Genomic DNA, 15,862 nt, shown 5'->3' on the forward strand with positions numbered 1-15,862 from the left:
CAAGCATCTGGCTAATTCTACACTCTTCAGCCTAGCACTTACACTGCAGCGAGCTGCTGCCTGCTGCTGCTCTGGAGACTGGGGCAGGCACAGCAGGCTCCAGCTCAGGGCAAGAGCTCTGCCTTCTACTGCTCCATGCAACACGCTTCACATCATGCTGCGCCTCAGCTGCAAGACAACGACACAAATCAACCAAAAGGAAACTAAGCCATCCACAGAGACACACCCATTCAGGCTAAAGCCACAGCAAACCACAATTGTGAAAGGAGAACCAAAGGATAAATCTGCTGCAAATCACCAGATTTCTAAAAATACTTCGAGCTTACCACCTCAGATTTGCTTAATACCTTTAGGAAAGAACATTCTGCCAAAGAAAGAAACTGTGCAAAAGTTTAGGTTTGTATCATCATTAGGTACTGAGACAAGGCTTTAAAAAGCAGACATGGCCTTAAAATGATATGCTATGGAATGCTATGGAAAAAACTTACACCAAACTTGTCTTGGTTGATGGATGTAAATTACATTTTTTTCGAAGAACTACTCACAATACAACAATTCACCCGTGATACAAAATAATAAGACACAACACAAAACATTGCACCACAATGAAAGAAACCTAAACTTTTGCACACTACATATAACGCCAACGTATGACATTATCTCCTCAAAGCATTAAGCAAAGATGGTCAGCCTGAAGGCCTTTGGTGATTTCAGACCATTTCCAAATAGTCACTAGAGACTATGTACGCTACTCTACTGGTAAGACACAAAGCCTTGTAGAAGAAAAACACACAGAACCAAACCACTTCTCACAGCAGTCAGTAAACCACACCAACACAACAAACTAGTCACACTGAATATAGACAAGAGGAAGACTAATATATGGAAAGCAGTTGAAGTAACGATGACACAAGGCTCTAGTAATACAGAAGTATGACTTCAGAGCAGAGACAGGGTCTACCAAAGTAGTATGGAAAGCAGGCAGCAGGTGGCAGCAGCCCCCCGCTAACGGTAACAGGGTTTCCTCTCTAGCAGCAGTCTAAAAGAGTAGAAGTCAAATAACTATATCAGACAGGTGGAGGTGCAGGGAGAACTGCAGGGAAAACAGACATCAGCAGTACCACTACACTGTACAGTAGAATACAGTACATACAGTAGGGGTATGGTTGGGAAGCAGAAGAAAAGAAAGCATGTGGAACTGCTTACTTAACTAATTCTGAGATCAACTCAAATTTTAACAAGTTTAACTCAAATTTCTTAGGAACACTGGTATTCTGGCAAGTAAAGTTATCTTCTAGACAACACAGCTAATATTTCTGAGATTTCTGCAAGTGTATTATAAGATGATTTAACTTATTTCCAGACATTTGTACTTGTTTTAAGTGATTTACGAACAGACAATTTAGAATCGAGAAATATACCTGAAACAGGCCAAATTATCTGCCAATGTGAGATAATGTGACTAAAATAAAAATATATCTGTAGGTTAAATCATCTAAGCTTAGAACAATGAAAATGAGAAATATTATATATGTGAACAAGATTTAAGATCATTTCATTTGAGAAGATACATTTTTTTTGCAGTGAAGGTGTCCATCTGAAACAGCCCATATGAAAAGTCTCACCTCCATCTATTTATAGTGTAGCAAGAAGCAGTGACAGTTTCTTATACTGTACTGGTTCTGTAACACACTGGATGTGAAATGAAACAGTTACTCAGAGGTTAAACCGTACTACATAATTTTCAATTTGAGGGTATGTACATCTATATTGGCTGAACCATGAGGGAATCAGCACTGAGGATTCAACATTCCTTCTAGATAACTCAATATTTGTACAGGAAAAATAGCAAGTAGATGCGCATTACTGTAAGCCTTTACAGTCTTACAAACTTCAGGAACTTTTCTTCTGACATCCTTTAAACCTCCTCTAACCAGGTCATACTGAGCAGGCAAAATACAGTTTTCTATTTGACAGGGTAGCCACACTTGAGCTGAGTGGAACGCACCTGACTCCACTTACCCTCTTCTCAAGAGGTCATTATCCTAGAGATTTGCATACATTTTCCATCAATGACCGTAATTGTTTAAACTACTTGTCATTTCCACAAAAGCATGGCACTGAAAATATGTGCAATTATTACAAATTACAAATTATTACAAGTCCAAATTAAAAATTCTCTACTATACTTTTGTGAGGAAGTTCTGAACTTTGTGAAAGGTTGTGAAAAGTTTCCGTTGCTGATCTGTTTTCTGTCGTCCACCAGGTTGTTTGCTACTGCTAAGCTCTCTTAGTGCTCTGTCTTTGACTGATTCATTAAGATTCCAGCCTCATGGTGGCCTACTTCACTGGCACTGGCACTTTTTTGGCCTTCATACTGAGAGAAAACAGTAACAGACTCTAGACTGCCAAATCAGTCTCCAGACCTTTTGTTCTCTTGTGCATGAAGTAACAATAAAATGACCATAAAAGCATAGAGCCGCCAAAAGATCAATTACTTAGCAACTCTAACAATTGGGGAACTATGGACTAGGATTGCTATACAGAGGACTCAAAACAGATGTAAACAAACTCGAAGGAAAACTGATGTTCTGCACTTCGCAGTCATCATTTCATTTCAAATTCAGTGTGCTGTGCTGTGCTGTGTCCAGAACAGCGAGAACTGTGTCACTATCCAGTTACTGAAGGACTGCACTTTCCTCCCCCTTTTTTTTTTTTTCCAAACAACAGATTTTAGGAAACATTCTGAATCAACTGCAGTAAAATGTTTTAGGAATCAGCTCTTCGCTACATAGAGACTCACTCATTTGATTCTTTCAAGTCTGATCTGATATGCTGGACATGATGCCCATAAAAAGTAACGCATGGATACGCAGTTTAAACAAGCAGATATCTGAGGAGTTAGGAGTAAGACGAGGCAAACAGCCTATCCATGAACTTTATTACCTCTGTGCTATATGAGTCTACATATACAGTGTATGCCCTGAAATTGTCCCAGCACAGCCCCCTTGCTCAGCTCTCATAACCAGAGCGCTCAGTGTCTCATGTAATTAATGAAAAGGTCATTCTGGCTAGGAAGGTCAGTGGCAGAAGAAGAGATGACTGATCATTAAGAATGAAGTGAACTGAAGCGAGGGGTGACGGTGACACTGTGTCTCTTATTCTTGTATGTCAGCAAAGCCGACTGTGTCAGCAAAGCCTTCCTGTTTTTAGTTAAGGAAAGCTTTGCTTTCTTATGGTGTTAAAGAAATGTTTTTATTTGAACACTTTGGTAGATTCACACTGCAGGTTAAAGTGGCCCAAATCTGACCTTTTTCTTCATATGTAAACCAGATCTGCAGCCTGAAAGGAGCCTTTAACGCTCCTAAAACAACCGTGTATGTGAAGGTGATGGGCAGAGTTAGAGAAGACATGGTGAAGTCAGAGGTTTGCAATGACGAGAAACACTGTAGATGAGACCAGTTTCTGAGGAGATCAGGCCAGATTAGTGTGTGAGCAGAAAGGGGTAGTGGAAAATGATATGGTCAAGGGTCAGAAACAAGTCTTTGTCACGGAAGTAGACTTACTGGGAGGTAGGAGGGGGGGAGGAGCCTCAGTCTGAGGCGTAGGCTCCTCAGAGGCACTGCACTGGCTGACCACTGCGCTGTCACTGCTAACACTGCCAACTGACACTGACACAGCCAATCAAGAAAAACAAAAACACAGATGTGATGTGCTTGATGTGCAATTTACTTGTGCTTATTTCTTCTTTTCTGTTACGGGAACAGTTTGTTCAGGGAAAGCTGTTTAGAACTTGAAGGGGATTTCCACTGATTTTTCTGCATAATTAAATCTTTATGATATAAACAAAGCTTTTCACAGTAGTTTGATGTAAAATGCTCCATTCTAGAGAAATCTGCACAGTCAGAACTGCTCACAGTGGTGGTGACAGAAACCAGACACAGAGCATTTAATGCCTCTACAACTCTACAAGTTTTTACACAAAGAAGTTACGGATATTCTGACTGACGCCTGACATTATTTTAGCATAGTTCTGAGATCTGATTTTAACCTAAAGCATTTACATTTTTAAAACATTTATTCACAGTTGAGAGGCATTGTAAGGCAAAACAGTATCTTACACTACTTCACAATCATCAACATTAGGTATGACATATGTAGGTTTACTGGCCATTTTGGTTAGTAAAGAAAATGGCTATATTGGTGTTGTAGACATTGCAACCCTTGGTTCTCATCCAGAGATGAGAACCAAGATGCACCATTTCACATCAAACCACTCTGAATGACTTTGTTTACATCTCAACCTATTATTCATAGGTCTTGGGGAAAAATTGGTGGAATTTGCCTTTAAATTAATTGTTTTGCATGTGGACTGCATGTAGCCACTGGTATCAGTCCAGCTTCACAAAAGAACAAGACTTAAAGGAAACAAGAACACAGTTCAAAGCAGTTATAAACCGCAAGTGAGATTTATAGTTCTCACGCTGAGACACCTGTTTGTTTTATTTTAAACGATTACTCTTTTCTTTGCCTGTCTACTAGGGCGGCTTGATATCGACTTAAAATACGATGTTCGGTAAAGCTGTTGGATATCTCGATAGCGATATGAGAAGCGATAAATTACTATTAAAATAATGTGTATCTGGATGGATGTCTGCAAGTGCAGATATTTTTTTGGGATGTGTAAACAGAAATCTGGCTAACCTCTCTTTAAACAAATAGCAAAATACAAAACTACAAAAGCACTGTTTACTATTCTGCAAAATAAAAAGAAATAAAATACTCACCACTACTTATAACAGAACTGCAGTCATATATTTTGTGCACTGAACATATGTATGTATACACATATAAACTACGCTCCTTGTTTCTACGCTCATTGTCTACTTTATCAGCTTCACTCACTATATGTATATATATATATATATATGTGTGTGTGTGCACTTCTAGGTGGTCAGGACCCCCCAGGGACCCTCACAGAGCAGGTACTATTTGGGTGGTGGATCATTCTCAGCACTGCAGTAACACTGATGTGGTGGTGGTGTGTTAGTGTGTGTTGCGCTGGTATGAGTGGATCAGACACAGTAGTGCTGCTGTAATATATATATGTATATATATATATATTTGGTTGAATGTAGTTAGGCGCAGAGTCTCTGAGTGTGTGTTTTGGAGTTGACCGTTTGGCCGATTGGTCGCAGAGAAGCAGACTTATAATGGTTTGTGCCAGTAATGTAATGACGGTAAGGTAATTAGAGCTGTTCTGTCATCGTTGCTCTAAGGATGTGTTTATTGTGGAACCCCTAAAGCGATAACGATAAAAATACGATTTATTGGCCGTCCTACTACCAACATTCAAAAGAGCTGCTAGTAAGTTATGTTTATATTTATTGATTGTAAGACTTATATACATTGGATGCAAAATTATGTGTCTTTAATAGTATAATTTTTGGGTATAATATAGTATTTTTTTTAAGTATAGACTTTTATAGTATAATTGCCTTTAATGTAGGAAGAGCTGCTTAATGGATGAACTTATAAAGACAAGTCAAAAATCAATAGGGTTGTACTCTGGATTCAAAACCAGTTGACTGATGCACAGAACAGCTAATGTTACTGTAGACTTTGATACAACATGTGGCAATGAGTGGCAAATACACTAACCCAGTGGATCTTAAACCAGTCCTAAGGGCTCCCCAGACAGTCCACATTTTTGTTCCAACCTAGATTCCATCTGGTGGGCCATGAGGACTGGTTTGAGAACCACTGCATTAGCCCAGGAATCCACATATGAAACCTTAACAGGGAATTCTGCCATTTTTTTAAATTCTGAATTAAATTCCTGCGACATATACAAATTTAATCAGGCATCATGACCCGTGGTCACCACCACTGTAAATCTGAGTCAGTACGTTTTTCTATAATGCACCATTTCACACCAAAACACTCTAAATGACTTTGTTTACATCTCAAGATTTAGATGGAGTTCCAATTTAAAGCAAGGACAAAGCACAGAAAGGCATGAATGCGTGCATTTCTCAACAGGCTTTTGACGCACCACAGTGCAACAAGTTTGGCTTTACACTGCAAAGAATGTGATAATGTCTAATTACAAACAGCTGAAGTGCACAAATACAATAGGCTTGGGTGATAAATGGCTGGACAATGTTAACTTCAGCCAGAAATAAGGTGATAAAATCATCACTGAATATAAATCAGAGTTAGTCCTGCAGCTGCTAGCACAAAAATGCAAGCCTAGAAAGGTCAGTGTCGATCAGGCAGTGATATTTTGAGTTGGCACTGTGCATATTTCCTCACTGCATGTTTTTGTCAGAGACTGTGAGACACAGAGAGAGAGACACAGAGAAAGTGAGAGTGAGAGAGAGTGAGAGAGAGAGAGAGAGAGAGAGAGAGAGTGAGTATGTGTGTGTGTGTGGGAGTGTGTTACAAAAGCTGAAAGACTGCTCTGTCCAGGACATACTCTCACTCTGGTACAGAATGTGGGATCTTTGGGCTATTTCGTCAGCAGTAGGGCTATGAGGCTTGGACAGCCTGAGGTCCCGACACTGCAGAGGCCTCTAAAAAGCTTCTGTCAGGATGGGTTTTGGTTGATTTATCCTTAACTGTCCCTTCTTTAAAAGAAGCAGGCATATCAGACAACTGAACAACTGAATGTATAATGACAATGCAAATATTATACAACAACACATCAAAGACGCAGTCATATGCATTATGAGAAATAAACATGTTTAGTGGAGCGATGAGAGTTCACAATGCCCCACTAGTTCCATTATCCCCTTAATCTGCAGGTTTATCACTCAGTTATTAGTCTTATTAGTTACTACTAGGACTTCCACACTGGAATTCTACAACACTCCTGATAATTCATAATAAGGTAAGCAAGGTAGCAAGGTAAGTCAGAGAAAGATCCTTAAAAATGGCAAGCAATGTTGACACACAGAGAAACAGCCAAATACATGATGATTTGCTTGGCTATATTTTTGACTGATGAACGACTATCACGTGTAGAAGCTGAGAGCGTTCTCATGCACTTGTTGAAGTCCCGCCTACTCACGCTGGAGTTATAAAGAGCGTTTGAGCCTGGACTGCTTTTGAACTCAGCCACAATACAGCACAGCCAATCAGAACAAAGCTCATTTACAGATAGCAATTTTGTCTGTTTAATTCTAAGGGATAAACAGGATGGAAAATAGTCATGTAGAAGTTCATTTGTGCTGTTTTTAGTACATAAAACCACATTTGTTACAAATCAAAAACCGAGATATTTTGATTACAAAAAAACAACAAACATACTTTACTTTACTACTTTAAAAGGTAGCACTGAGAATGAGTATTCAGAACACCAACAAGTATTCAAAGCCTGTAAAATGGTGTTAAGGTCAGTCACTACTATGAAACTAATATATATTATGCAGACATGTAACAGAATGTGGGCCCACATACCAGCCCTTATGATTGAAGGGGTTAAATTTCTCTATTATTTTTGAAGTGTTATAAACCACGACCTCCTGAACTGCCCACCTAAAACACACACACTGCTTAATCCACTACAGTAATTTAATGAGTCCACTACATTCAGACAAAACATCTTAATTCATCAGTGTCCTAAAGGCTCCTGCAGATCCAGTTACAGAAGCACTGCTCCCTCTCCATAGATCAGCGCCTCACTGATTCACGATACACATCAATCAGAATGACCCCATTTTGGTCCTCCACTGCAGGCTGGACCAGACTACTCTACAGCTGCTTCTGGAGAGCATCATACTGTATGGCTGTCAGCTGCTCAGTCATCCAAAAACGTGTGTTTATCTCTCTCATCATAACTCTCAGACATATTTTTATACAGAAAATCAATCAATCGTCATTTCCGTACTTCATTTTAATGTCCCTTATGGGTGGGTAATATGATGGTATGTTATTGTTATTGTGAAAAAAACATGACTGTGCTTTTCTGAGTACGGGTCATCATGAGTATCGTCAGTACTTTTACTAAATACTGAATAAATGCATGTAAAGGCCATTGCACGCTGGACGCGACTTAATGACACAAAAATGCAGAGAATTTGACAAAGAGAGCAGAATTAGGCTTGTTTAATCGGATTTAGCGTAGCTCTGTATATGAAATGTTAAACAATGATCACTGTGTTCATTTTTTAACAGTATTTGTTTAAAGTGGCACTTCTAGCGCATTTTGTCTGTGTATACTTGTGTTCTGTCTTTTAAGCATCGTGATACACTAGTTTTTCCACATTGCCTAATTCTTGGTTGTCGCCATGCCAACAGCAGAGACAACCGGTGATTGGTCAGATGAGAAAATTTGCAACTTGCATTTTTGCTGTATGAAAAACTGCATTTGGTGTGCAAGATACCATCAGTTACATAAGATTTTGAACTGATTTATTGCCATTTTAATAAATCTAACAAATAAATCACACTTGACAGAAAAAAGACAGATTTACACCAACTATAGAGACTTTAGTGTACAGTGGCAGTGCATAAACTGCATATAAACAAGTAGCTGAATGGATGCCGGCCCAATATGTCACCTTTCACAGTCTTTTATAAATGTGGTCACTTTGCTTGTGCATATCAGAAAAAAAAAAACAGAACCTGTAATAAAGCTGAGAAGTTCATTTTTTTGGTAGGGGGGGGCCCCAAACAAACACTACATGTCATTTATGGTTTCATGTATGGTAACGTACCAGTCCATCGCAGCCCCAAACTCTTCACTGTCTCCTATTCTATCCAGCTGTCTAGCCACCCCAGAGAGAGGAGAAAGAGAGTACGTAAGGAGTTGATAGAGTACCTTTCCTACCTTTCATGTCCTCCTCTTCTGTAGTGTTACAGCTCTCTGTGGAACCCTGTGACGAGACAAGAGATGGAAGGGGAAGAAAACGAAACGAGGGGGAGAGTGACAGGGAGAGAGAGATAGGCAGAGGAACAAGAAGGTCAAAAAGTGCAGGGTCACTCAGGATGATTTCCATAAAGTTCGGCAAACACTACACTACCCTTCCCCACACCCACACACAAACGAACACACAAGCAGACCCACGCACAATCACAGACAGATGTCTTCAGAGGAACACACCAAGCCCTGCACAAACCAGCCCTGTCCAGCAAGAAGGCAAGCTCACGTAAGCCAGCCACCACGACACACTTAGTTAATGAGGGGCCACACAAGATAACAAACAGCAAAGATGCACGTCATTTCAGTCCGGGTCTGAGTTAATTAGTAGAATCTTTTACCGTTAACAACCTGCAAAGGGGTGGCAGACGCCTCAACAGGAGAGTGTATCAGTGAAGGCAAACGCTTGCTGCGAGTCATGATTAATCGCTAAGAATATAACCACTGTCTCCCATGAAGGCCAATCAAATTACTCTGAGGTAGAACCACCCCAGTCTCCAGACATGCAACTGAATAGCGCCCTCTTGTGGGGTATCTTTAGCCTGCTAAACATGAGTGAGTAAGTGAGCAAATTACAAGCCAATTTAATGAGGTGCTTTACATCTAGAAAAAGAGTTTAGGGGGAGTGTTAGCTTTACGTCATGTACTAGCCATCATGAATGGGAGAGGTAAACCACTATAATATTTCGATTAGATAATGTCAGTTAACATTGATTATAATGACATGACTTGTTTTGGTTGTGCTGTTGGCAACTTAGCTAACTAGTGCTTGTCTAGATAATGTTAAGATCATTCAGACATTGTCTATCACGGGCCTGCCAATAATCACATCATAACTGTAATCAAATCTCAGCACAGATTACTTGGAAAGACAATCAAGCACATAACTGCTCATTTAATAACATTATCTTGCTCTTAAAAAATTCAAGATCGAATTAAACATTAAAAAATACCTTTCAGTGTCTAATTTTTTTGGTATTTCAATCTGCATGTACGATGTTGCTGAATAAAATGACAAGTGATTCCAAACTTTTGAAAGGTACTGTTCAGATTTAACTCTCATCTATAAATAAAATTCTTGCATGTATGAACTTCAGCTGTGTGAACTGTGATTCAAATCAAGCTCAAACCCTTCATTTGTGTGAGCGGCGATGGTGCAGTATTAGTGGTGTTAGCGTGGTGGACTGCGGCAGGCAGCGTAGCTGGCAGCTGAAGCAGCTTACCTTGATGCCATCAGCTGGGTTGTGCACGACAGTGGTCTGTGGTTCCTGGGAGAGGTAGGAGACAGTTTACCATGCAAAGGAGGGGGGCAGGAGGGATTAGACAAAGCCCCAAACTCCAAGTCTAACAAACTAGCTTAAAACTAGACCACTGTTACTAATGCCAAGCGCAGAGGCTAGAGCACAGAGAACAAAGGGATGACACAGTGGAAGATGAAGAAAGCACTATACAAGAGCTATTTGGACAGAAAAGACACTATGCTTTTGGTTAAAGGAAACTAGAGTACACGGAGGAGCGAATATGAGAGCAAAGAATAGGGACATATTGTCATATACCTTCATTTGCCAGCCTCACAGATAACAGACTAGCACTAAAAGCTGCAAAAGCTGAAAAAAGCACTCACTACCATCACCCTTCCAGCTGAATGACAAACACTGGACACATTCTCCAAATAAACACGCACACACACCCACACACCCTCCACCAAGCACAGCACATAAGTGAAGATGCAGTCCCTACACATAGTGAGCCACTTGCTCATGAACGTCTCACAAAATTACACTTTTCTTCATGCAGTTTTCCCAAATTCCCCTAGCTACTGTCTCTCCGAGTCACACACGACCAGGACAGCATAGCTGATGTGACAGGATGTTTATCCAGTACTACAAAGGCTAGAGCTGCACAATATATTGTCAGTTAATTGTGTGCAATAGTGATAGAGGTTTGGAATATGCAAATGAGTTATCTAATGAATCACTACATTCTTTACTGTGTGCTGTTGAGCATCCTGACCAACCACATCATGAGTGTTTCTTGGGATGTTTTTGATGAATCGAGGATAATCACATAATTTGACTGAAGCTGGTCCAGGTATTCTTGGTGTTGGATACATTTAACCTGATCCAGTTTTGATCTTTTGTTATATTTTTTTCCACTCGTATTGCATCAGTGTTGCAAAAATACCATAAACAGACAATACCCACAATTTGCTGCAGCAAGGCATGTTTGAAAAGTTAAAAAGCAGTCTAAATGTCTGCACTATGGAAAGACTTTAAAGTGGAAAATGAAAGCTTGTAATATCTGCAGTGCCAGTCTGTCCACTGCTTCTAGCTTTTACGCTTTGTGGGTGTTTATGTTTCGAGTCTATTATTTTTGCTGATTACTAACAGGAAGCATGTATAAAATATACTCTCACAATTTGAAAAAAAGTTTTCACTCACAATTTGTGTATAGACAAAACCTTAATGGAAATGTCTTGCTTTACTGACTGTACAGCATGGTGTTTCTTTTTTAGTGTTAGCAGTCAGTGTTCAAACAGAAAGTTATTAATAATCAGGGATGCACAGATACACATTTCTCTTCTAATACCGGTAAACATACTTGATCCTTAAGTATTTAACAAAACAGAGCACTGATACTAACTCTATTTAACCAAACTTGCCTATATATATGTTTAAATATTTTATTTTGGTAAAAGCAGCGTCCTGTATCTTTACAAAAACAGTGCTCAATGTTCTCATACATGCATCCTGTACACTCATGCTCTATGAGCATTAGAGCCTGACAGAGTTCAGCAAATACTACAGCTGTCAGTAGCAGCTGCAGAAATCAGCAGACGTCTTGGCTTGATGGAAGCAACAGGCCATGAAACCATGCTGCTGTCTGATGTAGCTGACTGACGGAGGCACACCGCAAATGGCGTTCGTAGACACATTAGCCTGGCTAACAGGCTTCTATGCTAAAGGATACCGAGGCTAAAGGCTATCACTACCCCCAAAAGACCAGAGGTTTCTTCCATATATCCATATACCTCTGCAATAACTTGAACTAACATTAACTCTGACTGTAACTGACTACTGTGACTGGTGTTAGATATTTTGCTATGAGCAATTTTACTGCTGCTTGTACCCACCACTGACGTGTTACAAGTTCCATTTACTGGTGTGCATGTATGCGTAATCAGAAATAGCCTCATGGTATCGGTATTATCTGATGCTGATACCGATACTGCATTTAAGTGCCAATATTGGTGTGGATACCAATACAATATTAATTTTGGTGCAACCCTATTAACAAAACACACATAGCAATTTTAGTGTAGCATTTTAAAATAATTGGCAGCCTAGTATTTTCATCTAAATTTAATTGGTTTAACTAACTTTCATGCAATTTAAGTGAGCACTGTACAGCTGTATTATCTCTGAAAATATAAATGTTAGATTCAGACTCTTTCAGCAGATATTCCAATTTAGAAAACCAGCACTTGGAGCAAAAACACTTGGATTAGGATTACCCTGAGATCATGATGTTAATGACATTAATAGTTTTAATGTACTGTGAAGCATTCCACAACAGAAATACATAGAAACATAAATCGTAATGTTTTGTCCATATTGTGCAGCTCCAGTTCTCTACTCGAGTGCCCTCCCTTCAGTGGAGCTACAGTGCTCTGGGCCACACTGACTGCGACATTTGGTAAATTGCTGCAGTGGACAAGCAGGCGCTGATGAGGGCTGTGATGTTACTGTGAGAGAGGGGAGCGACCTTGGAGAGACGCGCTCAGCTTCACAGCTACAGGGTTTCCCTTCTGTCCCTGCATGCACTCCAAAAACACAGCCACCCAAGGGGACTGTGACAGAACACCCCTCCAGCTCTCTCACATTTGTTCCATTTTAACTCTTCACCCCGTCCCCTTCCACAGCATTTTATTGATGCAATTTGTTTTCCTTAATAGCACAGTAATGTAAGACTAAGGAAGGATAATTAAGGATAAATTTGGAGCAAGTTTTAAGAAAACATCTCAACCTCTGGAGACAGTGAAGAGGTTAACTGTGCCATCCACCAGTCTACAGCTAGAGTAACAGATAGGGACTGCATCTTCTGAACAAATGACACATTTCTGCTTCCTGACAGAAGTGGATCCAGTTTTACCCATAGGTCCTTCTGGGACTGATGATATCTACCAGATGATGGCACATATCCTTTGTGTTTACAGTGGGTTGTAAATTGAAGATGAAAAAAACTATGTATTTGTAGAGATGTAATTTCTGGGCCATCTCTCTGAATTTGTGTCCCAAAGAGGGGTCAGATGGGTAAAACAGGACTCCAGGAAGAGAAAGCACAAGGTTGTAGCTTTAGTAAAGTCATCAAAACTGTTAGCAACATCACACATCTCCAAAAGGAGGGCGCAAGGGAGGGATGGAGGTCGGAGGGAGTCCAAACCAAACAGATGAGACAAACCGATGGAAAAAAAAATACTAAACGGAAACGTATGGACTGCTGAAAACAAACAGCATGAGTGAAGCAAGAATGAAGAAATAAAGAGAGATGAGGTACCATTGGTGCTGTGGATGATATGCTGCTGTCTTTGGTACTGCTGCTGCTTACTACACTGTTTTTATTGTTGTTTGTCTGTGGCTGGGGCAAAAACAAAATAAACAAAAAACAAAAACGCAAAATGATTTCTGTTCATAAGACTTCCAAACCTAATTAGCCCCAGATTCCATGTTACAAGTGCAGAGGAGCTGTAGGAGTCAAATAGCACCCCTGTACACTCCCAGCACCTTCTGCTATTACATATTGAAAATGATGTTCAACATGGAGAAGGGTCTTGTCCTGAATGCATGGTTTTGAGTTCTGAGCATGTGTGTGATTCCCAGTGCAGGGATGTCCTGAGATCTGACAGTATAGGACTGTCAAAGTGAGAACACCCGAGTTGTTTTGGAGGAAACAGCAAACGTTTGAAGTGATCGAGTACAGTATTTTGTGTTTGTGCTCCTTTAGCATTGACTAGCTAGAGCAGTAGTTCTCAAATTGGTCTTCAGGGACCACCAAGCCGTCCACATTTTTGCTCTGTCGCTATGCATTGAGAGACAGGTTGGAGTGGATCATCTGGGGGTCCCTGAGGACTGGTTTGAGACCCACTGAGCTACAGAATAAGTAGTGTTCTGTGTCCACTGCTATAGTACACAGCAGTAATGGGTTTTCTTTAGTGGTGAACATGATTATTGCTCTACAGGTTAAGAGAGTAATGAAGTTAGCAAGAGATAAAAGCATTCGGCAACCAGTATGTGAACTGGCAATCAACGTTTAATGACATCATTCTTTCTAGAGGTGCATGATCAGAATCGGCAATTGTTCAATTTATTATTTTGATTTTGGCACATGTTTGATGCGAGTTTACAAACCCAAAACCCAAAAAAGTTGGGACAGTAGGTGAAATACTAAGATAAACAAAAAGCTGTGATTACTAAATTCTGTTAGACTTGTATTTTGTGTAAATTGAAAATGGTACGAAAACACAATATTTGATGTTTATGACCTTAAAAACTTAATTGTTTTTTGAGCTTAATAAGACTTAGTAGGACAGTTCTGCACCACAGGCAGGCCAGTCTAGCACCTGTACTCTTGAATACGCAGCCATGCTGCTGCAGAATATGGCTTGATATTGTCATGCTGAAATAAGCGTGGACGTTCCTGAAAAAGACAGTGTCTAAAAGGCAACATGTGTTGCTCCAAAATGTGTTCAGCATTAATGGTGTCTTCACAGATGTGCAGATTACCCACTAACCCCCCCCATCCCCCTAGCAACATGACAGATCCTGGCTTTTGACCTTTGCGCTGGTAACAATCTGCATAGTTCTTTTCTTCTTTGGCCTGAAGAACACGGCATCCAATATTTCCATAATCTGAAAGGTCAACTCGTCAGATCACAGCACACGTTTCACTGTGCATCAGTACATTTCAGATGAGCTTTAGCAGCATTTCTCTACACTGTTGACATTTGGGTTCACTGTGCGTAGTTACAGTCTTAACTTGCAGCAACAGATGGTGTTTACTGACAATGTTTTTCAAAGTATTCCCAAGCCCATGTGGTGATATCCTTCATAGAAGCATGCTGTTTTTTAATGCAATGCTGCCTGAGGAATCAAAGGTCACTGACATTCATTTGTGGCCTTTTCCTTTACGCACACATATTTCTCTGGATTCCCTGAATCTTTTGAGGATGCTATGCAATGTAGAGGGTGAAAGACCTAAAATCCTTGCAATTTCAGAATAAATGTATATTTAAAAAAAAACAATGAAGTTCAAAAGACAAACCATTACACTTCTTGTCTTTGTACTGTTTTTGTTCAAATACAGGTCAAACTAGATTTATAAATCATTGCTTTCTGTTTCTGTTTGCATTTTACTCACTGTGTCCCAACGTTTTTGGAACTGGGGTTGTATAATGTGAATAATGTGTCAGGTGTTGTTTTTAAATATTGCTGCTACACCTGTGCCAATATGTTGCAGCATAGTTACACATGACTTATTGTGCTTGATTCATGCCATTTAATAGGCAACTGATTCTTCATTTAAGAATTTAAAACACCAGTTTGGCCTCTTAAAGAACTAATAAAAGTACTCATACTAGTCTCTTTCATGGGTTTATTTACCCACACAGCTTTGGGTATTAAAAATATATATAAAAATATATTTAAAAAAATGTATTAATGTAAAAATATAAATGAATTAATAAAAAAGGGTAAAGAAATTGCTTAGCCATTGGACAATTCAGCTTTAAAACAATCGGAAAGATTCACACTACATGCACCTCTAATTCTTTCATGTATTTATGAATTTTTCTGTTGGCTTTCAAATTGAGACAATATTCTGTGGTGAAAATAATCATACAAAAGACATGGAGAAATATCATTATGTAAAGACTAAATATGC

General features: G+C 39.6%; 1 protein-coding gene across 20 annotated transcripts in view; it reads right to left on the reverse strand.

Moving 5' to 3' along the window:
- camk2g2 (calcium/calmodulin-dependent protein kinase (CaM kinase) II gamma 2) overlaps window positions 1-15,862 on the reverse strand; it is a 99,398-nt gene that overhangs the window by 6,550 nt on the left and 76,986 nt on the right. For 2 of the 20 annotated variants that reach the window (XM_036574480.1, XM_036574482.1), the window contains 4 exons: window positions 13,481-13,561; window positions 10,147-10,191; window positions 8,825-8,879; window positions 3,567-3,671 (listed from right to left, as the gene is read on the reverse strand). In XM_036574480.1, coding sequence (XP_036430373.1) covers window positions 3,567-3,671; window positions 8,825-8,879; window positions 10,147-10,191; window positions 13,481-13,561 — 286 coding nt within the window. Of the gene's footprint in view, window positions 1-42; window positions 169-3,566; window positions 3,672-8,824; window positions 8,880-10,146; window positions 10,192-13,480; window positions 13,562-15,862 lie in introns of all 20 variants that reach the window. The other 18 variants (XM_036574483.1, XM_036574489.1, XM_036574481.1 and 15 more) reach the window with 11 other exon arrangements.

This window comes from Colossoma macropomum, unplaced genomic scaffold, assembly GCF_904425465.1.
Source record: "Colossoma macropomum unplaced genomic scaffold, Colossoma_macropomum, whole genome shotgun sequence".
In the NCBI taxonomy this organism is placed as follows: Eukaryota; Metazoa; Chordata; class Actinopteri; order Characiformes; family Serrasalmidae; genus Colossoma; species Colossoma macropomum.